Below are 25,423 nucleotides of genomic sequence, written 5' to 3'. Positions count from 1 at the left end.
ATCTTTATTTTGCACTTCCAGCTGGTAAGACCACTTTGTGCAAAAGTAATACAGGAAATGATGCACTGCAAAAACCAAGAGTGGCAGAAAGGGAAACGGAATGTACTGGCAAGGGCTCAGCACTGCGGACGCGCTCTCTGCTTCTTGGAAACTAAAAACGCCACCTACGCTGCCTTTTTTTTTTTTTTAATATTATGCCAATACTGGTATTGGAGCTTAGTGTGAGTAGTATACAGCAGCCTGTGGGTTTTCTCCCCCTTTACTTTATCTTGTGGCTTGTTCAGGGGTTGCAGTGTGCTTAGACTTTGGGCAGGCAGGACTTGCAGGGGTCCCTGGGATGGAGGCTGGTGGCCGGCTAGGGCCTGCTGAGCTGCATTACTTCCAAGCGTATCTACAAGTACTGTACCCAATGCTACTCCTCCTGCTCCCAGCGTATTTCTTGCCACAGTTGTTGCTACAGAGATGCCAGCTGTTAAGATAATACCTTTGATTGTGATGGTGAAATATGTTTTGGAGTGTATGATTCTGGGAGTGGGGCGTGTGTGTTGCAGGATTTGATCTAAAAACTTTGGAAAATCTGTTCCTATGGTCAGACTACTTGGGGCTGTATGTGAATGTCGTCTTAGTCTTTGAAGAACTTGCATACTAGCTCATGTTAGGGTTGTATTTTCAGGCACTGGTATAAACATACAGTCTTAATAGACGGGACTTTTTTTTTTTCTTTTTCACAAGAAGTAGGATGGCCACTTATTTTTAAAGTAACTTGGTGGAAATGGGTCAGACCTAGGTAGAACCATGTCTGCATTCATTATCAATGTTGAAAGAAGCTAGGATCGAGATTCAGACTTTGTACGTTCTTTTTTATTAGAACTTCAGCTCAAGTCTTTTAAATATTTTTTGTTTAATTCAAATGGATGTGAAGTAGAAAGCTTGGCTTGATTACCTGGTGATGTACCACTGAACTTGTAACTTTTGTGTGTGGGACTCGTATCTTTTGTTTGAAAGATACAGAAAAAAGATATTTGGAATATTGATTGAGATACAGACTATATACGAGTTGAGAATAACTGTTACTTACAAACATATTTGAAATACATGTATTGGGGTTCTAGTAATACGGTTCTTAAATTAGCACAGCATTTTAATAGAGCACTTTATAGTGCGCGTAAGGATAAAGTATACCTGGGGTACAGTCAGTGACAGTAATGGATTTTCAGTTCATTTAACAGTATAGCACTTGCCCAGGTAAGCAAATAAATTCTTAAATTTGTCCCAGACTCATGCAAATCTTCCATTGCATTGACATTATTATTTCAAATACAATTCTTAGGATAGAAGGCATGGGAAGTACCGGTACGAAGTGCAGGTGGACATGGCCTGTGTCTTAGTCCATAATCATTAGTCATATAAATGTAGTTTATGTATTCAGCCTAATAAAACTGAACCTTTGCAATTAGATAATTGTTGTAGTGACAAATTACTTTGAATCAAGTGGATGGTTTTCAGCTTAAAGTACTTCAGGTATAGTGGTACACTGTGAAACCATTACAGTGCACGATAGTCAAGAGGGTAACTGTGGCATAGCATTTACAGTTTTCAGATCTGCAATCGTTTCTTGGTACACCTATGAAATTCTGTCTGAGGCGGGTGTGCTGACACCTTCTGTTCTGTGTGTGTATAGGTTGCTGGTTGGTTGGGGTTTTTGTGTCTTTCTGATGGCAACAAAAACATTCATATCCTCTTCCCCTTCTCCCTTCCTCTGCAACCCGTTGGTATCCAGTCCAGGATATGTATCCTGTCTGTCTTCATGCTCTGTTTGAAAATCAGTGGTTTAGTGCTCTTTGTCTCATTTTCCCCTCCCTGCCAGTGCAGGGTCTCTCCTACTTCCCCCGGCAGAGCCTTTTGCCTGCTCCCAGCCCAGGCGAGTATGAAACTTGCTGCTCACAGCAGGGGCTTCTTCATATGTGGAGTACCTCCCCCTCTTCACCTATCGCTTCATCCCCGTTCCATGTCTCTCAACGCAAGGACCACTGTGCCATCTAAAATCCTCTTATCAGGACTTCCTTCTTCCCACTGCTTCATGTGACCTTGAATACATCAGGCAGGCATTGCAACAGGAAGGGTCAGGATGTAATCAGTGAAGTAAGTTCATGGTATCGTTCCCTCACAGTCTGCTTATGAGCTGTGAGGGCTCTTTGGTGAGGTGAGGAGATGGAGCTTTCTTTCTCATGTGAGATGAGTGAGGGCAAGGATCTTTCCAGTTTCCTTTCTTCTTTTTTGGTTTGTTCCTCAAAGTAAGTTGGAGGTCAAGCTGAACTGTTTTTGTTTCAGATCGTGGTATGCACAAGTCCAGTGCAGTGATTTTTCGAGCTGCATCACTGGCGGTTTGGAGAGGGCTGGGTAGCACAATGCTGTTGGGGCATATCGCTTCCAGCTGCTCTCTAAAATAAATTAAAAAAAAAAAAAGTGCTAGTGATCTTGCACTGGTTCCTTGGGATGTTTTGCTGGTTAAGGTTGCAACAGCTGATAGGCAGAGGGGAGTGCCCTTCACACGTAACAGTGAAAGATGAAATCTGAGGGACTGTTTTAGGCTAGGTTTAATGTGAACTACATTTCTAATATAGGACCCTTGCCCTTTTGTGGAGTGTGTGTGGGAATACAGCTGTGTCTTCTGGTGTTTTGGCTTTTTCTACCGAGCTTCTCACGGTACTAACTGAGGCCATGCTTGGGCACTGAGCAGAAGTATTGTTTGAAGCTGGCAAATGCAGTTGCTGTCCCCCTTGCTGTGTGGCACAAAAATCACTGAGGCCACACAGAAAATTGGATGAGGGAACTGAGTTGATGGGGAATTCTCCCACCACCTACCTCTACCCCTTGCCCTCTCCTCCCACTAACCTCCCCTCCCCAGCCTCTTCTAGTTTTGTTTATGCTGTGTCATTATTTTCCAGGGTGATCACCTCATTTATTCAGGGCTGTTTTGGGGAGAGGGCCCTGCTGCTTAAAAGTCTTCATCAGATGTGCCGTGAGTCCAGTTCTGGAGGCTGTCAGCACTTTGTTGTTGGGTTTTTTTTTTTGTTTTTTTTTTTTCTGTTGGTTGGTTTTTGGTCACACCACTTTTACGGATTGGGGGGGATGTTTTTAACTGCTGTGTGTTAATTTAAAAGGTAAAATCCTTTTTTTCTCTCCCTCTGATATTCTCCTGCAGGTTCTTGGCCGGAAGGGTTTAGAATAATGAGAAGGTCACATCCATCAAGGGGGGATGTCAGTGCTGCCTTCCTGGGACTGGAGGACTGAAAAGGAGAAAAGACCAGAATTATTTGATACAGGCTGCTTTTGACTACTGACACAATCTGCTGTACCCTGGTGGTGGTGGAAGAACAGGACAGTCTCTCCTGCTTGGTTCTGTGGTATCATCACAGTGGAGTCACCATGAATGTGACAAGTTTATTCTCCTTCACCAGCCCGGCAGTGAAGAGGCTGTTGGGATGGAAGCAGGGGGACGAAGAAGAAAAATGGGCAGAGAAAGCTGTTGATGCATTAGTGAAAAAACTGAAGAAGAAAAAAGGTGCTATGGAGGAGCTGGAAAAAGCATTAAGCTGTCCTGGTCAGCCCAGCAACTGTGTCACAATTCCTCGTTCCTTGGATGGCAGGCTTCAGGTTTCGCACCGGAAAGGGCTACCGCATGTAATTTACTGTAGAGTGTGGCGCTGGCCGGACCTGCAGAGCCATCACGAACTGAAACCATTGGAATGCTGCGAGTTTCCCTTTGGTTCAAAACAGAAGGAGGTTTGCATCAATCCCTACCACTACAAGCGGGTAGAGAGTCCTGGTAGGTTCTTCCTTGTTTGTACCTTTACACCTTATCGGAACAATGCAAAGTATGGCAATTAATCATGTGACTCATCAGCTTAAATAAGCAAAAGTGGCTGTTTGCACATGTCAGATTTCTTCCTCTGTAATTTATCTGGATGTAAGCGTTAATTAGCAGTTCTCCCTTTCACATGGCGAATGCTTCACTTCTGTAAATGTTTTATCACTATGCAGAGGCATAATCTTAGTATATGCCTCAAGCTGCTGGGCCTGGTATCACCTGGTTTTGTTGGTGACCACTATCCCTCAGTTAATTTGTTTTTTACTGAATTGTGCAGATCAGTGAATCTGTATGAAACATTGCAAGCTAACGTAAAGGATTATTGCCGTCTGTGTGTGAAAACCATTCTGACATACTGTGGTAGTGGTATTCTTATTATTATTTCACTTCTATCACTTTTGTTTCTTCATTCCCCAGAAGATAATAGTCTTCAGGATCTCCCACAATTTTGGCCTTTTGAAAAGACTGTGATTTTAGACAGCAGAATATAATCCCCTCAACTTAAAGCTTTGATAGCAATGTTTGGTTGCATGTGAAGTTTTACTGTCAGCTGTTCTGTAAGCGCAGTCTGCTTAACCTGTTACCCACTTCACCACTTCTTTTTTTAAGGTGCAACCCGTTCTCTCTGTCTCCTCTTGAAAGGCCAAACCTCTTTTTGATAAATCTGTGCTTGATTTTACTTATGCAAGTTTATTATTAGGGAATACTTCCAGGGGCTAAAATGAAATGTGCTTGGAGATATCTGCACTAGTCTCCAGCTACTTGTGCGGTTGTACAGGGACATCTGCAGAAACGCACTGCAGGTATGGGTGGACTTCCCTGGTTTAAATTTGGGAAGTCCATCTGTGTTAGGCATTTTATAAACTGTGAAGCTGTCTCTGCAGAGTGGCATGGACACCTTAAGAACTACAGTGGAAATAAGCTTGTTGCAAGATTGTTTTTCGGTGGATGGAAGTTGCATTTGTCTTGGATCTGCAACACATAGTGCATATCTAGATGTTAAATATTTCCCTTTGGTGCGTTAGTATTGACTTGGAAATCATGTGAACGGCAGAGGTAATACCCATAATGTATGTATTTATGCAGCAGAAGCTTGAACAAAGGAACCCTGCACTGGAAAAACAGTTCCTTAAAAATTAAAAAAAGAAGTTAAAATTCTTAACAATTCCATGCTAAGCAGAAGTGGGATAGTAAAATGGTCGTATCCTTGTACTGCCAGCTGTCTGCATGCAGCTAGTTGCTTGCATTCAGTGTTCCAAAATACTGAAAATTAAGGTTCCTGAAAGACATCTATGTCCATCAGATTGAGCAACAGTTGGGCTCTTACTGTTGCTGTAATGTCAAATGACATGTTCTAACTCATTTTGCTTTAATCTTGGAAACAATTACTGAGTTTGAGAATGTTCTCATTTGGACCACTTATACCATATTTAAAAATAGGTATTTGTAAATGTCCTGTCACTTCAATGAGATATACAAGATAAAAATAGAATAAAACTTTCAAAAGATGTCTGTCTAAAATGTACATTTTAGCTGAGTGCTGCTAAGTAATTTAAGTGGTTGGAAAGCTGGGGTTTGGGTGTTAAGTCATCTTATAAATTTTGTATTTGGGAAACGGAGCAAAAAGTTAACTGTAAGCCTGAATTCTGGATTGCTCTTTAATTGTCTTTAGATGAGATAAAGATCTCTACATTCACGTAGCTGCAGAATTTTTGCTGGAAAAAAAATCCAAAACAGTGACTTAAGCAAGTTGGAGATGGTAGAAATAAAATGCTTCCCTTTTTGTCCAGAGAGTACCCTTCTTCAGGAAAAACTAGATATTCTTGGTCAATTGCCTAATAGGCAACTGGGCAGTTTTCTTGTAAGCATTAGGGCTGTAGTCAGTTTGACAGAGCTGACGAAGTATTCAGTCTTTCACAAGCTCAGTGCGCTGCTCTGACAACTTAAAATATTCTGGAGGTAGCTGCTGACCAGGAGCTAGCGTTCCTTTCTGCTGAGGTGCTCTGCTAAATGAGGGTCTGGAGGTACAATGTTATATGCATGCTGAAGTTACGTCTTGAACTTTTAACAGCTTGCCAAAGTGCGAGAGTGGGGTTGAAGCCCACTGTGGTTTTACTGAGGTCTCTGGCTGGGTATGTAAAGGAGGAGGGTTTTATATTTAGTCAGCCACAGATCTGCCATTGTTTTGAGGGATATTGCATGGAGATGAGTGGGAAGACGTGGCTTTTGGAAACAGGTGGTAGCTGAACTCCCGTTTGGCTTGGAGAGCTGTGCTTCATAACTTATGACTTCTTTTTTCCTGTCCCTTCCTTGTTCTTGCTGTCCTACAAATGTCGTCTTTATCTTCATTTCCTGACAGTCACTCCCAAATTCTGCTAACCGTTCTTTCCCATTTTTGCCAGGACATTAAAACACCATTATTGCTGCATAAGTGCTTACGGTTTGAGATTAATGGGTAGTGGGAATTCATGCATGAGTCACTGTTTCCAACAGTCTACGGACTCAAGCCGATATCAAGGTTTGTGTTTCCAAGGCTATCATTGCAGCCAGGAGAGTTAGAAATGTACTTTCTCTTGATGAAACAAAATTGGAAGCTCAGATTGTGTACAACGTGCGTTTTGTGTGCAAGGTACATCGTGAAATTCTGGCTCTGCTTGACAGTGTGGCCTGTATTTAACTGCTTTGTGCAGATCCAGTTACTGGAGAGCTGAAGCGTACAGTGCGTGCATGGGATGGCATCTATACGTTCACTCTTCTGCTGGTTGTCGTGTGATTTGTTTGTGTCGTGTAAGTTTTGAGGAATGGATTAGCGGTAAATCCTCAAATAGGTCAAATCAGGTAATGCTCTATGTTGGGAAGTTAGTGCTACAGATGCGTCTCAGTTTTCATGGTGCCAGAGGGATGCATGGATTTTCTACCTTGTTACCTTATTTCATCCTTGCTGTTTAGCTTGAGAAGATAAGCTTGGAAAACATGAGAATTGGCACGCGGTGGTGTGTCTGCCAGCTACAAAGTTACACCTGAATCCAAACAAGAGATTTTTCTGTTAGCCAGGCTGGATAGGAACCGGTTGTAAACAGTCGAGAGGAGGTGGAAAACGATCAGCAGTCTCAAACAGGGAGCCTCCCAGGTGTCCCTGAGTGCAGGCTGTGCTGCTGCCCCTGCGTGAGGAGGGGAACGTGGCATCTGGCAGGCACGTGGGTGTGACGTGGTGGTACCATATTTGTGCCTAACCTGACCTAGAGGCTCTGCGCAGGCACCAGTGCCCATCTGATCCTGCAGCGAGTCAATCAAGAAAACTGAACAGACAGAAAACTACTTTCTGGCACGGTTAGCTTGGCAAGCTCAGTGCCCTCAGCTCGCTCGCTGCAGAGTCAGAGGGGGGCAAAGCAGCACAGGGGAACGGGGTGGAGGCAAGGAAGGGTGGCCTTCCTGTGACGGTGTGACACTCGGTCAGCCTGGTATCAGCAAGCCGCCCCCAGGTGATGGAGACCCGATCCGTGGCAGGGTGCATAAACAGCTCCTGCTCGCTGTGTTGTGCCAGCACAGCTGTTTGCGTGGCCTCGTGCTGAACCAGATCACAGTCACTTTTTCCCTCCCCTGCTGTGTTATCTTCCAGGCTGATCAGAGCTTGCCGCATGGCTGCGGGAACATCTGTACCAACACAGCCCTGCGGACAACATGTGGGAAGGAGTGGAGGTGGTGGGAAATGAGAGGAGAAAGTAGAGGCTGTTTTGTTGCTGGGGATGGGAATACAACCTTGTACTCGACTGCTAGGAAGAAATACCTCCTTGAGATGTGTTACAGTAGCTCACTGCTGCTGTTTGGTACGTCTGTTGTGTGCAGAATTATTTCTGGTGCATGGTAGTTAATGGCTGCCAAATTTCTCCCTTGGCAAGGCAAGGCAAAACAAAGCTTTTCATTAAGGAGGACAGGGTCTGAATTTGATGCCTTTTAAAAACTGGCATGCTCAGCTGGACTCGTGTGCTCACTTGGCTGAATCTGCTTTTTTCTCCTCAGTTTTATTTTTTGGTTTAGAGATATCTGGAAATCAGGCTCATACCTGGTTTGGGACTATCCTTAAGTATGATCAAGACTTGAGAAATAATTAGGTGTAGAGCATACGTAGAGGCTGTGAAGAAAAAGTGAACATGATGTTCCTCGCCTCCTCTGAAAATGCCACAAATGACCTCTCAAGTTTTGCTGGAGAATGTGTGAAATGACATTTGGAAGTCCCTCCTGAGATACTTCCTTCCCTTCCTTTATTCCTTTTGTTTCTGTGCAGATACAGCCTCTGTTGCTTGCCTCTGTCCTCAGTTATGTCAATGGGATCAGGTGAAAGATGTCATCCAGAAATTAGGGAGCGGAGGGGATTCTTTTTCTAAGCCTGGATCCCCTTTGCTCTAACAGCAAAACAAAAGGAATGGGATGGGGAGCAGGGAGGATGAAAAGGTGCTTAAATTGACACTGCTATTAAAAAAATAATAATAAATCACACCTCTAATGTGGCTTTAGGGGAGGAGGTTCAGTTCTTTTGCCTTAGCTAAAGGGAAGGAAGGAAGATGAAGAAACTGAATATTTCATTTTCTTAAAGGACTAGTGAACACTAGCTCTGTTCCATCTGATGCAGAAGTGCGTTAGTTTGCCTCTACTGAGCGTCCTTGCTCATCAGCTTGCTAGGTTAAAGAGGATTTGAGTTCATAATGTGTTACAAAGGAGGCAAAAGAGGAATTAACCTCTTTTATGCTTCATGTGTGGAAGTGGTTGAAGGTGCAGAGTGTTTATGTAAATGGCTACCCCCCTGCCCCGCAACTGAATGCTGTCTCCTGAGGGTGTCCAGAATCTGCTGATGCCTCCTCAGGGGTCAAGCTTGGGAGAAACCCACTCTTCATCGATCTGAGTGAGCTTAAACGTGCCTTGGGAAATGCCGTTGTTAACTTTTCGATATTCATTTCTGGAGGTGCTTACTGATGCTCTGCTGTGCTTGAAGCATGCAATGCTGGGGGGTACTAAAACCAATCAGTCCAGAAGCAGCCGATCTGTCCTCTGAAATGTTCTAGTTGCATGGATCAGCCCATTAGCACAGCCACTTGAAGGCAGAAATAACTACGCTAGTTCAGTTTTTTTGCAATTACCAGTAAAGCGTAGATAAAAAAGGCTGGATGATTTTCCTCTGTTAAGCTTCTCTTCTTTGGAGAGCTGGCTGCAGTCCGGTCTACGTCAAGGGACTTTATGAAGCTGATGGTGCCCATGTTCCACCCGAATTGGGGGATGAGCAGTGGTTGCTTTTTCGTGATGTGGACAAATACACTGTCAGAACAGTTGAATTTTCAATTCTGCCTGAAGATCATGATGTTCCTTTCTATTATAACCATGAATTCAAAGTGGATGTCTGCTTCAGCAAGCTTGTTTTTGGCAAGAAACATTTTACCTAAATGTACAGCTGCCTTTTGCCACAAGAACAGGCCAGGTCCCCAGGCTCTGAGGAGAGCAGTAGGTGTGTCTTGCTGTTTTTGCTCCCGGCGTGGACTCCTTGCTATGACTCTAACCTGATTGTTTTCATATTTGTCTTTGATCTCCTCTGCTGTTTGCTCTAAGTGAGTCTCCATAAGGCTGCACACCTACTGCAGGCACCAGGGGTGCAGAAAGAAACTTGAAATGGTGGTAATCCTGGATAAGGCAGGTTTAGACTCACGCGGTCCTGGAAGTAAATGCTCCTTGAATGCTCCCCTGTACAGTGCTGCAGCTCTAGTCCTCAGTGAAAGAAGAAAAGGCATGTTTAAAGGAGCTTTTTAATGCCATTTGAAATCACACAGATGTTTAGCTGTATATTGGTCTGGTTGTGCTTGTGAGCTCTCTCTCTACATACCTTACAGAAAAATGAAATGGGTCAGTTAGTCATCCACGTCTTGTCCCCCTGTACTCGACCAGCCCAGGATCACTACATGTAAAATTAATATTCCCAAACTCTTTCTAGACAGGGTAAATTGAGAAGAGGATCTTTAAAAACCCGTCACGGCCTATTCCCCCTGCGCTTCAAACCTGACGCAGCCTGTAGCAGCAGGTTGCCTGTTGGATCGCTAATGCCGTTTTTGGCAAGCGGCAGGGTTCAAACGGAGCTCCTGGGACCGTCGAATTGGCAGGTGCCGCGAGTCTGTCTGGATCAAATTTGGACCCAGGAGAGAAAAGTTGGGAGTAAGCGGCGAATCCCTTTGGGACCGCGAGTTTGCCTGGCTGGGCTTTTTGGGGTCCTGGGGCTTGCTTGGTGGCTCCCACCCCCCAGCACCTGGGAGAACGGGGGTCGGTGCAAGAGCCTCTGCGCTGTTCCCGGCCAGATGGAAGAGCTTTGATGGCCCGGGCTGGAGGGACCCCAACGGAGCAGCTGCCGGCGCGACTCCCACAGCACCAGGCCTGGCAGAGGGTAACGCCGGCAGCGCCAGGCGTCAGAGGGAGAGGGGCCAGGGGAGCAAAGGCAAAAGGGAAGCTGTTCTGGGGGACGTAAGGGAGGGGAAAACCAGTGCGTCCCTTCGGAGTTAATATGTAGAACCAAGTTAGAAAAATCCTTGTTCCCACATGATTCCTGTGGCAGGATTTCTGCAGCTCTGCAGGCTGAGGGTGAGGGAGCAGAGAGTGTCGTCGCTGAGAAGTTTTGCCGTATCGCTGTGTAACGCTGCTGTTGGGCGTAACTTTAAAAATAGCACGCTACAACAGGTGGGCACAATTATAGGATGGTTCCCCAAAATAGCAAGCAACTGTCAGTTTGCTTGGCAAGTAGCATAGAACTTTCTTCATTTCGGTTTTGCAGAATTCGGTTCTAAAATTCCTCACTAGAACCAACCTGGGAGAGAGGAATTGAAATGAGGAAGCAGAAAGGAGGGAATGGTATAACAGCTGGGTTTTCCTTGTCTAACCTTGCCACGTGTCAGAAAAATGAGCTGCAATAAAGCGATAAAAGTTGTGAAGGAGGATATGTTTGTGTCCTTCCCCCCCCCCCCCCCCCTCCCCCACCAAACACTAACCCACCCCCTGCCTCTCCGTTCTTACCCCCACAACAGGACTGCCTTTACCCGCATCATTTCCAACAGCGACACATCCAGCCCACCAGTTGCCCTTCAGAACTGCTCTCTAATGTCTCTAATCCACCACCGAAGGACGAGTTTGCATCTGTCCTCCAGCATCTCCACTTCTATTTTAAACTGGGCTTCCAGACACTTCCTGAAAATAGTTGACGGCTCGTGTCCCTTCCTGAGAAGATTGGGCAAAAGCAGCAGGAGCCCTTGCACCCCCCCACCCATCTCTTGGGGTGAGGGGCAGCAGGCTTTCCCAGCCCTATGGCCCTTGGGGGTCTCCCAGCGGAGGCAATGCACCGGGGGGGTGCCCCCTTCCCGACCCACCCCCCCCCCCCCCCCCCCCCCTTCCTTTAAAATTAACCAGATTCAGATGTTTCTCCTGACTTAAAGACCAGACTTCCAAGTTTTAACCTACTCAGTAGGATGTTAACTGTGGCTTTCGTACAGGTAATTTGAACTCTGGTCTGTGTAAATGTCTGAGTTAATATACACTATCACACTGTAACTTCCTCCTGTATCAGGACTGCTTCTCCCCCAAATCCGCTTTCAAGAACTCCTTTAATAATGTGCATACAGTTAGCACTAAATTCTGAAATTGGCCTTGACAAATGTCAGTTTAATCACAATGTTAGCTTATCAGAGCATCCGCAAATAAAATCTAATGTTAGCTGAATATTGTAATGCAGGAAATGTACTAATATTGCTTGCCAAATGCATTTAGACCAGATGTCTGATGTAAAAGTAAAGTCAGTAAAGCAACAACTGTTTTGCCTTTTTTTTTTTTAAATACAATCTTCAGTTGTAACTATGTAAAATGACAAATCAAGCTGTGGGGTCTACTGAAACTGCAAAATAAAATTAAGAGTTGAGAAAACAAGACAGCTCTCAGCTTTCTCCTGGAATAGAAAGTCTGGCATGTTTGTCCATCTGTCACTCAAAACAGGCTGCTGAATAGCTATTATTGAGCTTTTTCACTTGCGATTACTAGAACATAGGTTTGGAGCAAAAGTCTAAAAGGCTGGCATTTCTGCTTTTGAGAAAATAGTAAAGCAAAGCCGTGCTAGCACAGCCGATAGCACAGCCTTGCTTATGCCAGGTGGTATTGGAACAACATAAAGTAGCTGGATCCTCACAGACTGCTTTTGCCACAACACTTAATTTTTTATTTTTTTTTTTAACCAAGAGTAAGCTCTATCCTAAGTGTAGATGTGTAAGTGTCTTTGTATGTGAGAACTTGTCCTCTGGTCAAAGAATATTCAATTTTGCCAGGTCTTGTTTTAAACAACACGGGAAAACCTAATGACATTAAAACTTTTCTTTCTACTTGGCGCTTTATTGTTTACAAGCAAAATCTTGGCAAGACCTTTCAGTCAGCATGCTTCAGTGACTCTCTAATGCTGCAGACAGCAAGCAAAGCTAAGCACATTCAGCTGAGCATGAGTTGGTACCTGCTCTGTTCCCACCGTGGGACTGGCCTGCTCACCAGGATGCCACAGCCAACTTAAGCTGCTGTGGCCTCAAAGGCAGGAAATTAAGCTAGGAGTCTTTAGGAGGGTTGAAATTTGTTAGTTTAACACTGCTGCTATGTTTTGGGTTTTTTTTGCTGGGGTTTTTTGGTTGTTTTTTTCCTTCTCCTAACTCTTCGTTTTTCTTACGACTTCGTCTTTGCAGGATTTTCTATCTAGAGCGTAGAGTACAAACCACAAGTTCCTCCCCCGCCCCATGTTTTCATACCCATTTCCAGATAGCACGAACTGGTGTGTGAGGATTTCCCTCCTTCCCAACCCGCAGTTCTATTTTTCTAGTAAAACATAAGTGGCTTTGCATAAATTCATATGAAAATACAGCTATATGATGCTTGGAAATTAAAGTGCACTGTCTGATGATAGTGCCCTCAGGTCTTCATTAGGGCTGAGGGCCCTATTGTGGTATAAGCCTGTACAAACCCTTCTACAGAACATACATTGACCAAGTTGTCATGATTTTTAAGAGCAGAAAGTGCAGCAGCAATTGCTCATCTTCTTCTTTTTTTTTTTTTTAATTTTATAAAGCTCACCGAAGAAGTAGAATCTACGTTGGCAAGGAAAGATGATCAAAGTCTGCTTTCTTATATATGGCCCCTTGTTGTATTTCATTACTTCATCTTTCAATTTCCAGACAGGGAAAGAAAGTTACCTACCCAAATCTTCATGTAACATGCAAAGGGGAAAAAACATGAGCCCTTGAGGGGAAACTAGCTGTCATCTGGGCTTGTGTAAGATAACCAAAACCCATCTGGGTAGAAAATATGCTACTTCGTATGTACAGCAGGTCCTTTGGCTTGGATTAGGGTGTTGGTTTTTTTTTAAATAGAGAAACTTTAGAAAAAGATGTTATATTCATCAATTGGAGACTTTCTATGTTTGCTAAAATCATTATCTCCAGAATGTGAAAATAGAACAAAAAAGAAAACCAAGAAAATCTTCACTCTAGGACAGCACACCTGTTAGTTTCCTGAAGAACAGGATGACATGCTGGAGATACAAAGAGTAGAGATCAGTAGCTTTCTTCAAAGGCCACCATTACATTTTCATAAAAGCATTTCTTTCTTGGTGTGGTTAGTTGGAACATTTATCTGAACAGCCAGGTTGTCTTTGGTCTATCTTCTATATTTTTGGCATTCTTGGCTCTTAGATGAAATAGCCCTGTGGGTGAAATTGCCCTGTAGCTGTAATTTCTTTAATACAGCTCCACTTGTTTGGTGCGGGCATACTCTGGGTATTATTTGCATATGTAAAAAGAAGCTACCCGATTCCCAGGCTGTCTTGACAGATAACAGGATCTCTTCTTAGCTACAGTTCCACAAACATATCCAGCCTGGCTTCCAGGTTGTTTATCTTCCTCTTCAACCATTACTAGTAGCATTTCTGCTAGTAGTCATGTCACTCTCAACTCCAGGTCCACATTGGCACAAAATGTTGGAGCAAAATTTAGCCATGGTATAGCCCATAAAACCTTTTAATCTGGTGTTTGAGAAAGTACAGAAATCAAGCTGTCGGATGACTTGGTTCTACTCCATTAACTGGTTTTAACCATTTTCATGAGGTTGAATTTGCAAATCTGTTGCCGTAGCTTTTTAAGATAACAATGTATTTAATAGTATGTTTCCTTTAAATATATGCATCCCTACTGAATAGAAACAATGATAATTTAAAAAAAATCTTATTTTTTTTGTATCTGTGTTCCCTTCTGCTGAAAAAGGTAAAGAGGAAGGGAGAAATTCTGTCTGCAAACTGTTAGAGCAGCGTCCTGGCGGAGATCTGCACAGCAAAGATGTGCTCTGCTTCATTATTTTATAGCAACAGGTGTGCTGGCTTAGCACAGAATAACTCTCTCATGCTTTCTCCCGTTCAATTATACCTCTTCCTGGAGCTGGCAGCTGCAACAGAGATCAACCTCCTCCCCTGCTGTACTGAGCCTCAGTAATTTGTTATTCCATGTGGTTGAGGTCTGCAAGCTGACCAGAAGCTCAGTGCCTTACACAGGGGCGAGGGGAGCAAGAAGGGTATGCATCCCCCTTTACGTTTTGAACTCCTGGCATCCTTCCATACTTGCGAAGGGCCTGGTCTCTGCTCATGTCTTCACTCCTGAGTGAAGAGCATTCAGATTAACTCCTCTGTGGCTCTGGTAGGAGCGGCTAGCCTGCAAAAAAGCCTGTGAGCTGCAGAGAGATGGGGTTATGGCAGTGAGTGACTGTCTTGGAGTTGGCCTAATTGGAGCGCTGTAGTCTCTGTCCCACCTGACATGGCTTTTCAGGGCTTTTCCTCATTTAAGGTTGTATGTATGCAGGGAGGATGTGAATTAGGGGCAATTAGGGTAAATTCTGCAATGAAATTTTTGAGACTATTTGTGCTGTATCAATACCAGTTGTATTCTTTTTCCCCCTTCCCCCTTTTCCATGTGTATTTTGAAGAAGTTGGCATTTAATCATTTGAGGTTGAAGTAGTTGGACAAAAAGCATAGGTTTGCGTGAGGAGAGCTAGGAAGAAGAGACTTGTTCTTATTTCGAGTCCTTCTAAAGTTCACCAGCGATTCTGCCCAACAGGAGAAAACATGCGTATATACCTTGGGAAAATCTGGCACAGCTTTATTTTAATTATAGAAAACATACAGAAAATATCCTGTTCTCCTGCTATTTTAAAATGCTATAAATCATGTGGCTTCCTGTGATGTCATGTGTGTGTCATTGTTTAATGTGAGGTAGGGGATGGGAAAAGTAGGTGATGTACTTTCTGCACAAATTAACTTCAGAAAAGTTAATGGTTTGACCTTCATCCATAGGAAAGGAAGGGATAGGAAAGCTGTGTTTTTAATGCTCGGAAAAGTAAAGAATAATCATAAAGACAGGAAAGGGAAAATACTTTTTAACACATGATCTCATTGTTACTTTTTTCACTGGTAATTTATTAGCACAGCAAATGTTGACTATGACAATTAAATAATGCTTGACCTCACTGCAAAAGGACTGCTAGGTTTAACAGAACAAGCTTAATTCTGAGAGATCCTAATATTCAGAGAGATTGGGTTTGACACTTGCTGTGTTGTGAATGAGGGGATTTGTGATGGCCACCTGAATGTTGAGTAACTTTTTTTTTTTTAATGGCTTTTTCCAGTGACATGTGAGAATGGTTGCATTAGAGGCAAGGGACAGTCTGCACGGCCGAGGGAGATGCAGCTTCTCCTGGGGTGTTTTGCAATTGAGAACTTCCATAGAATTGCAGATGGCTGTATTTTACTTCAGAAAATGCCATAACTAGGAAGTTCGTATATTCCTTATAAAGTGGAGTTGGTTAAAATTTTCACATCTAAACAAATCTACTTAGGGGTGACATCTGCCTCAAATATTTGAGATCTGTTGGAATCTCAGTGAAGCTGCTTTAAGAAAGTGAGACATCAGATTGAATCTTTAAAACCTGCTTCTGACTCTAACGGGCAGCCTTAATTTCGGTAGTGAGGTGTTTTTTTTTTTCCAGTGTATGTTCAATGAGGATTTCTGGGATCAAACTTTTCATGCATTAATGCCACTAGCGGGCAAAAATCTGGTGGCTTAATTTCTCTTTTAGGCATAAGCCAAAAAAAAAAGAGCAAGGGAAACCTGCTTTTTTTTTTTTTTTTTTTTAGTAAATCTGTGACTTACTTTGGGAATAGAGAGTGAGTTTTGTGTGTGGTATCCTTTTGTATCCGTTTTAAACATGGACCTAGACCTCACGCCTGGTCTATATGTTGAGCGGTGTCGTGGTACTCTCGGTTGCTCACATAAGTATCTGAATGTTTTTGTACAAGCAAAGTGCTGGAAGATTAAAGATGCCCTAGTGTCTTAGAAGAACTTGTTTGTCTTGGCAAGATGATGTGGGTTTTTGGTTGTTTTTTTTTTTTCCAATTAGTTTGCAGTTCAGCCTTTTGGTGAAGCAGCTGTCTCCGAAACACCTTTCTTAATCTGAGTGATAGTTATGTCTGTATAGGCTTGTCATGTATGCATGCTCCTGTTCCTCTTCTGTGTGCCACCAGGTGTTGGGGACAGGGTAGGAGTCTTGGGGCAAGGAGGTGGTAGCCTGGCTTGCTTTCGCTGGGTTTTGTGGGTTTTTTGGCACTCTCCCTTGAAGACAGGCTATCCTGGGGGGTTTCTTCCAGTTCTGCTCAGCTATGGAGCTGGGAAATGGAGGTGCTGAATGGGGGCAGATGTGGAGAGGAGTAACTTTTTTATTTCACTTCCACTACTTTGTGCATGGATCTCCTTCTCCTTGCCCTTGCCTCTCCTCTTCCCCCTATCACCCAAAAATCTCAATCTATAACAAGACTAGCTTTTAATCCTTTGAGTAGCTTGGACTTTGCTGTGAGGCATTCAAAGATAGAAGCTGAGGCACTGGAAAAAGAGCTGATTCTTTTATCTTAGTGTATCTGGTATCATGTTCATATTCCCAGTTAAAAAGAGACCTTTGTTTCCGCGCTGGTGAGGGGGCCTTGGGAGTGTGGCGAGACTAGTAGTTTCTGATGTGTGTTTCTCTGATCCCATAGTAGCATATAGTTGGAGCTCAATTGCTGCTCAGTTGGTTTTTTTGAACTACATAATTTTGTTTAAATTGCACATTTTGTAAACTGACTTGAAGAGTTAATAACTGTTTTAATACTAACTTGTAAGAACATAGTCCAGGTTAAAAATAAAATTACAGCTGTTGGAACCAGACTGAGTTCAAGGCCTGTTAGTATTAGTATTGTCTTCAGAAAAAATAATCTGTCCTTATTAGCAAGGTTTTGGGTTACAGGCCATTACGTGATTAGTTGGATCACAAGTGCAGCAAAACGAACTGCATGTCAGCATTGTAACGCGCTTACTTCCCAGCATTTCTTTGTGCGAATAAAACTAAAATGCAGAATTGCGGTTTGTTCTTGGCTCTTCTTCGCTGGCCCTCTGTGAAAACAAGCTCCCATCTGGCAAACCAGGTAGCTAGCACAATTGCTATGAATTCAAGCTATGCAGTAACTGGATATAAGGAAAAGAGTTCTTGCTTAGACATGTGCTCCTAGATTTGACTACCTTGTTTTTAAGACAGCTGTGAATATGCCCTAGGGGACGAATAATGCAGTTTTTTCCCCCTGTATAGCCTAGTCCTTCAGAACTGAGTCTCTAACACTGTGGCTTTTCCCTCTTTCTCCCTTTCCAGTCCTTCCTCCAGTGCTGGTTCCGAGGCACAGCGAGTACAACCCTCAGCACAGCCTCTTGGCCCAATTCCGCAACCTGGGACAAAACGAGCCCCACATGCCGCACAATGCTACTTTCCCGGACTCTTTTCAGCAACCCAATAGTCACCCGTTCCCCCACTCGCCCAACAGCAGCTATCCAAACTCGCCTGGAAGCAGCAGTAGCACCTACCCGCATTCTCCAGCCAGCTCAGACCCGGGAAGTCCTTTCCAGATGCCAGGTACAGTCGACTTCGGTTCCTCTTCAGAAGGCAGGTGGTGCTTGGACATCACTGGTATCATGATTTTTTTGCTTAATAATACCGAATTATCAGCCAACACTTGTGTTCAATAGTGAGCTGAGAGATGTAAGGTAATAAAGACTATGTAATCGCTTTATCTCGTAATAACACTGAGGGTTTTAAAAGCATGCCTCTTTCAAACACAGTTAAAACATTCCAGTAAAACTCTTCTGGGGCAGGGGGAGAGATTCAAAATGTTTTGCGGACCAGTTCAACGGTTTAGCCCACAAAGCGTAGTGTTTAATACACAAGAAGTGTAATGCTACAGATCATCCTTGCTTAGGAAAGAGATCATCATAAATTCAGCGCAAGGCTTTAGTTCTGCAGAAGAAGGATGTTTCTCAAGGGGATTATGCTATTGCTACTTGTTAAAATTTCTTCACATAATGATGTAATTTCAAGAAACAAATATACTTCAACTGAAAAACAGTTCCATAAGGCCCTGAAAAGAAATATTCAGGCTGTTTTACTTCCTAAAGTCAAAGAAGTGACAACCTTTCTTTATTGACTGATGTCCGTAGAAAATTCTGTGAAGCTGTCATTTTTTTGGTCTTTACACGTGGATGGATAAAAGTGCTGCAGAAGCAGTCTGTGACAGATTTCTCGATCTAAATGCTAGAAGGACTGCATACAAATGCTTACTGATGTTCTGTTTGCATGTTTTCTTCGGGGGCTGAGGGCAGGCATGTGTAAACAAAGCAGCAGACTTGTGAAAGTCTGTTTTCTATTACATGAAATGAGCATCCATAGATTTCTGCTGCTGATAGTTGTTTCTCTTTAAAATTTTTCTCTTGTGAGTGAAGACTACTGAATTTGCCGAGGCAGGAGGGAAGGAAGGGGAGTTTGTATTGGCTTTTTTAAAAAATGTGAAAAGTGGCCGCAAAACTAGCTGTCTTTCCTTCTTTTTTTTTTTTTTTTTTTTTTAATATGATTGGTGTGGTTGGGGCTCTTCCAGCAGAGATAAAGGCTTCCCTGAACACTGGCTTGTGGAATTTCGCTTGATCTTTGAGGGTCTGTTCTGTCCACATGCCCGTAAAGACAAGTCAGCAGCTGCAGTGAAGAAATTGAATTAGAGGAGAGGTCAAGATACTGATGTCCTTGATGCTTAGCTCTGGACAGTTGTCCATCTTGCACTAATGGGGAAAGAGGCTGACTTTTGGAATATACAAAAAAAGGAGCAGAGCAGTTATCCAGACATCTTGAAAACTTTCTAGATACTGGCTGATTCGTTGCCTGTGGCCTTACAATCTTGTTTCCCTACCTGTGCATCACTAACATCATGTTTGCACACACACGAATATTTAAGGCTTAGTAAAACACGAGACTTAAACTCCAGTGCAGACTGTTAAGCTTTAATGCAGTCCTGTTGTCATCTCTGTCTCTCTGCCGCTCTCTCATCCAACTAGTAAGGTACCTGACAGCATCAGATGTAAAGCTCTCAACAGAATGCCTCCTAAACAATAAGCAGTTAATAGATTTCATTAACATGTGTTTCTTCAAAAAAAAACCAACCCCAAAACAAACCCAACAACCCCCCCCTAACAAAACAACAAAAAAACCCCATCAGAACTTACAAAGCAGTGGTATGATTCTCCTGCCTTTTGGTGATGCTAATTTGGTTTTCAGGGTTTTGGAGGCCCCTGTGATTATTTGCTGTGGAAGTTTGCAATCCATGCTCTCAGTCATGGAAGCAAATGTGGGATGAGCAGCAGCTGAATTCACCACAGATAGTACAGTGGTAATCTAATCTCAGCTTTTGCAGCGAAAGCTTGCAGGGATCAGGCAAGGGTTTCTCTTTTGCATGTATCTCAGTGCAATTGATTTGGAGAGTGTCCTCTGGTGTATTGGGAAATGGTGACATTGGCAACTTCCTGCAGCTTCTAAGAAGCCATTTGGGAAGCTTTCCCAGAAGTGAAATAGGCAGCCGAAGGGCAACACGAGTAGCTGGCTGGGACGCTTCGAACAGGGCTGAAAGCAGTGTGTTAGTGAGTACAGTCATTGTGCATGGGCTAGTTTTATGCTAGTGATTCAGTCCTAAACGGGGCAGTACAGCCAGTAAGAGACACTGACAGATAAATTCCAGACCCACATGGCTACTTCTGTAGAATTTGGGTTCCTGAACACTTTCTACTGTTCCCAGTCTAGGGAAATAGAGCTAATACTTTGCAATGACAATAATAAGGTCCTGGATATATCTGGGACATTTGCATGCTTTGCTGATAGAATCATGTTGGAAACAGAAAAGTTTGAACTGAAAATTTTCTGCTCCAACTTCTCTTCACGTTTGCTGTATTCGATACCTACTTCTGGCCTGGTCCTGAGACCTCTTTGTGCCTTAATGTCCATATGGCACTTTCAACCTGCAAAAAACATGGGCTGGAAACATAGCTGAGCTTTCTTTTGTGGCTTGGGGGGGGGGGGAAGTGACTTGTTTTTATTGCAGTTGTGCTTAATATGCACAGTAATTCTTTGCTTTCCTGATTGAAGGTCCATGATTGCTTTCTCAGATTTCTGGTGGGTGGAAGTTTATAGCTGAGTCAGGCTGGAAGCATTTCCAGGCTAAAACTGTTTATGCGGGTATGTATATATACTTCAAAGAGAGGAAAGGACTTGTGTATCTCTGCCTTTTCTATATTTAGCTGATACTCCCCCTCCTGCTTACCTGCCTCCGGAAGATCAGATGACACACGATACCTCCCAGCCAATGGATACCAACATGATGGCACCTGCAATTCCCCCTGACATACACAGAGGAGGTAAAACCACTTCCTTCTCATCTTCTGCTTTGCTTCTTAAGAGTAAAGAACTTTCAGAACATACTTTTAATAATTGAGTTTTAATTTTGGATGTTGTTTATGGAAATTTTTAGCCATAGAAAAGAAAAAAAAACCAGCCATGTAATTTTTTTCTGTTGTTGTAAGGGATGAAATAGCAAATCAGGAGATAAAAATTTATAAATGTAAATATTTATTTAGGACAAGAAGCTATCACATGACTCTCTAAAAATGTAAAATGTATGGGGTTTATTACTTTCTTACTCCCAACCAACTCAACGACCAAAGTCATTTTATGTTTTGTATCTGGAACTTCCACTAATCACCAAATGGAAAGAATTCCTATGATGCTGCACATTTCTGCATGCAATGCTGAAATTACATGTGTGCAAGGAAAGGAATCTCTTTCTCTCTTATGATTACATTGATTTATTGGAACAATGCAGTTAATGCTATATAAAGCCTACTGAATTGTGGATGACAGTAGATATGGTCAAGTATCACTCTCCAAGCAAAGACTTGATCAGAGGATGGATGCTAATGCTGTCAGTTATGTAAATGCCCAGAGTCATTTTACATGGGCAACTGGAATATCTATATTGTTTCCTCTGAGACGGTACATCTCACAAAATTGTCTTTTCTTACTATGTTTTTGTCCTGAATTCTAAACGTTAGTCCTTAAAGAGTATGCTCCGCTTGTAATAATTTACCATTCTCCTCGTCATAAGGGCATTTGAGTTTTTTTCATATTTTATGTTGTTCCACCCTCTCTCCCCGTTTTTGTTCTATCTTTGAGTCATGCAGTGATAGCACTTGGTTCGGAATTCAGAGCTGCCTGCCTGAGGTGTGGCATTGCTATAGACTTTAAAATCTGTATTAAAAAAAAACCCTATTGCTTTATGTACTATGACACAGACATCTTTTTACACATTGCTTTTTAAAGCCTTTGCAGCCAGCCGTGACTGCTGAGTAAAGGATTTAGTGCATTCATCACATTGTGAGAAATAGCCCCTTTAGAGAACGCATAAGCTTACACAGTTATGGCCCATGCCAAGAAAGAGCAGCAGGCTGGATGCTGTGCCAGAATGATTATCAAGATCACAAGCGTATGAACAATTTAACTGTTGCTTGGGTTTTTTTGTTTTGGTTTCTTTTTTTTTTTTTACTTGTTTTGTTGCTAAGCTTAATGTCTGGTTGCAGGAAGTATATTTGCGCTCTTAGAACGATTTGGATAGCTTTTGTGCTAACCTATTTACTCTCTGTGTGGAATGAGTTTTGCAGGTGATAAACCCCATCTGTAGCATTTCCACTTCTTGCTGATCCAGTACACTCTGTATGCATGTATAGTCCTTGCTGGCCCAAAGTACATTTATCAATGTTTATGCCTAACTGCAGACCTTTGCATGTTTGTCCCTCTCACAAAATACACGAGTACGGTAGAATTCCTCTATTACGTGAGAGTTGATAAAGAGAGAAAGGTTTACGTTTTTCTTCTTGCTTTTTGACATTCAACCATTTCAAAATAAAAATTGTGTCTATTAGTATTTTTCCCTTCTGGTAATTTAGTACAATGGATTTTCATCTCTGTCCCTTCATGAAAAAAAAAAAAAACAAGCCCAAAAAACCAGATACCTTACTTCTGTGTACCTTCATGTGTTTATTATTCGCATATGTATGCTGTAATTGCACTACTTTAAAATCTGCTGCAGGTTCTAAAAGAAGAGTTTTTACTGTGGACTTACTGCAGCATTTTTGTTGCAAACTTTTTAGAAGCATGTTCTTCATGGTGATTTGTTAGTCTTAAGAGATTTGATTTAACAAGCTGCATCCTGTCAATGAAGTTGGGTAATTTCCATTGTTGGCCCATGCTGGGAATAGAGAGACTAAACGCACCTGCTCTGCATGACTTAAAGCAAATGTAAGGAAGTTAGTATGAAATCTGTGTGAGAGAGATATGATTCATTCTGTAAGAATGGCCAGCTGGCAAGATTTCTTCCTGACTTTGAGAACTGGGGCAAAGCTGCAGCTTTGATAATTGCTGGCATCTTCATGGGAATTAAAAGTGTAGAAACCTCTTACTAATAATTAATGACTGATTTTTTTATTATTTTTGCTGGGTTTTTTTACAGTGACATGAAAATGCTAGTGTATTAGGAAAGATCAGCTCCTTTTTACCAGTGTTTTAAGCAAGTTATTGGTCAGCAGTAGACACTATGCTCAGAAGTTTTGCACGGTGATGTAGGATGTGTTATCCTGCTTTTGATTATTTGCCACCTTTTGTATCTGCTGTGTACTGCTGATCTGGGGGGGACTTTTTGTTTTTTGTTTTGCATGTGTCAGAAAACTCATAGCGGTATGATTTGTGAACAGAGGAAAATACGAACACTGGTCTTAGTTGGCTGATTTCAGTAAAGACTTGGGGCTGGGAGAAGGAAATCTCTGGCCAGAGAAACAAGTTTTCCCGCAATACCAGTCTGATATTCATTTTAGCGCTTTGACCTGTAGTTGGAGCTTTAATCTGCAAAGTTGATATCTTAGCAGCCAGTCCAACTGTGCTAGGCTTAGCAGTGAAATAGTCTCCTTCATTTAAAAGAAACCACATAAAGCAACAACATGCCTTCAGTAGCCTCCTTTTTATTTGGAGGCAGTTTAATAATTTGTAGTGGTATTTGGCACTTGAAAGAATGCGCACTGGGTGGAGATATCTGAAGAAGCCTATCCTGTTGTTGGACATCCACTGGGAAACTCTTTTTGGTAAAGACCTTTGGTATCATCTGGAGAAACTGTTCCCTGTGCGCAGTCACAAGTGTTACCTCAAGGCTTCCATGTGTTTCTAGAGCTTGATGGGTAGAAGTCGTGAACCAGGAATTTGCTGTCGGCATTCTGCACAATTCCCAGCTTCAGTTAGGAGCTGCTGAGGAGGAGCTTCTTGTTACCAGAGTCTGGAAAACCATGTTCTAAGAAATCCTTGCTGTTACTCAACAAGTAATTCTTTTGGTGATGAACAGTTGCAGATTTTGCATTTGGTAGCACTTGATGAATAAGAAGTTCTCATTAAATAATATCTTCCTCCATTTCATCTGCTCTTCAGCCCAGCGTAGTTGTTAGGATCCTGTACATTATGCCCTTGTTCAGCCTCTGATCCCAAACAGTATCTATTCATATTGAAGATGTGCTTCATGCATGTTCTGCAGACAAATGTCAATCTCTCTTAGTTTTTCAAGTCTCCTACCCATCCCCCAAGAAGCCCTGGAGAAAGATTTGTGCACACCCTGAATGCTGAAAGATTGATCTGCTGACTGTATTTAACCTACCTTGCTATACTTCTTGGTACCCAAAGTTACAAATGGCAATTGTGTGATGCTGTTTCTCCCTGTCAAAGTTGTGTACTTTGCAGTAAGTACAGAGGTGATGTGTAATTTGGTAGCTGAGTAAAATGAGCTGAAGTAGAAGTTCATTTACTACATCGGAGAGAAAGCTGAGCTGTGTAATTGCAGCGTTTCTCTGCTGTTTGGGCCCGCACCGTAGTGTGTTGTAGAAAATGTGGCAGGGCTATCGGGGCACTGCTTGGTATGTGCCCAGGAGCTTCCTGCACTTTTCTGTTGATATCTAGTGCCAACCTTTCTCTTGTGAGTCTTGCGCAAGTAAAGTTGAGGTGAAATTATTCTATTGTATGTCTGTGGCTATGAAAAGTTAAAAAATAACTGAAGATAGAAGAGCCTTCACTTAGCTGCAATTGCTTATCCGGCTCATCTGTCAGTGATCTTCAGCCAAAATCTGCAGATTTATGAATCTTTACATCTCGAGCCTGTATTCCAGCACCGTTAGATTGTAATGTTTCCATTGTTGCTTTACAGATGTTCAGGCAGTTGCTTACGAAGAGCCGAAGCATTGGTGCTCCATTGTCTACTATGAGCTGAATAATCGTGTCGGGGAGGCGTTCCACGCTTCTTCCACCAGTGTCCTGGTGGATGGCTTCACTGATCCTTCAAACAACAAGAACAGATTTTGCCTGGGGCTGCTTTCGAACGTTAACCGCAACTCCACCATTGAGAACACTAGGCGGCATATCGGCAAAGGTGAGTTTTGGGTCTCTGCATCAGTTTTTTGGATTTTTTGGGCGGGGGCGTTTCCCCTAGACATGACAACCTGGGCCACTTGCCTCAAGAGCAGGCTGGTCTTCCCAAGTACATGGGATAATGTACTTGTGTTGGTAAATACATAATTTTCTGGCCAGGTCTTATAACCAAAGTATTGTTCTTACCTGGTGTGTAATTACAGGAAGCTTTTACCCTTAATCAATTTTTAATTGCCCGAAGGCTATCATAATCTTAATTAGAATGAGAGCTTAAATCAAGACATTTCATTAGACAAACTGCCTTATCTTGATTATTGGTGTATATGGAAATCCAAATTACAGCTCTTGGCACCAGATTTTTAGCTAGCCTTAGTTGCAACATAAATACATGTTAAGATAGCTAATTTAGAGAGACAACTTGCTAAAACAGTTTTTCCAAATGCATTTTTCACAGGCTGGTGATTCTTTCAGTGGGAATTTTGTGCTTCTCTTCTATGGCTGTGACAGTGTGCTGCAAAAGAGAAAAGCTTCTGTTTTATGTCTTGACAATACAGTCCTCTTTTCTGAGAACTCGCCTATAATGCAAATGACAGGCAAAACTGACATTGCCC

The 25,423-nt window shown here is 42.6% G+C and overlaps 1 protein-coding gene across 1 annotated transcript in view; it reads left to right on the top strand.

The window, feature by feature from the left end:
* The first annotated feature begins 3,195 nt into the window (after positions 1 to 3,195).
* Positions 3,196 to 25,423, top strand: part of SMAD1 (SMAD family member 1) — a 27,100-nt gene continuing 4,872 nt past the window's right edge. The window contains exons 1-4 of the mRNA XM_009328743.1: positions 3,196 to 3,829; positions 17,643 to 17,900; positions 20,600 to 20,716; positions 24,592 to 24,813. Of these exons, the coding sequence (XP_009327018.1) occupies positions 3,430 to 3,829; positions 17,643 to 17,900; positions 20,600 to 20,716; positions 24,592 to 24,813 (997 nt within the window). The 5' untranslated portion in view covers positions 3,196 to 3,429. The remainder of the gene's footprint in view (positions 3,830 to 17,642; positions 17,901 to 20,599; positions 20,717 to 24,591; positions 24,814 to 25,423) is intronic.

Source organism: Pygoscelis adeliae, unplaced genomic scaffold (genome assembly GCF_000699105.1).
Source record: "Pygoscelis adeliae isolate BGI_AS28 unplaced genomic scaffold, ASM69910v1 Scaffold66, whole genome shotgun sequence".
Taxonomy (NCBI): Eukaryota; Metazoa; Chordata; class Aves; order Sphenisciformes; family Spheniscidae; genus Pygoscelis; species Pygoscelis adeliae.
Note: the sequence above shows the minus strand (reverse complement) of the source record. Positions and strands in the feature narration are given on the sequence as shown.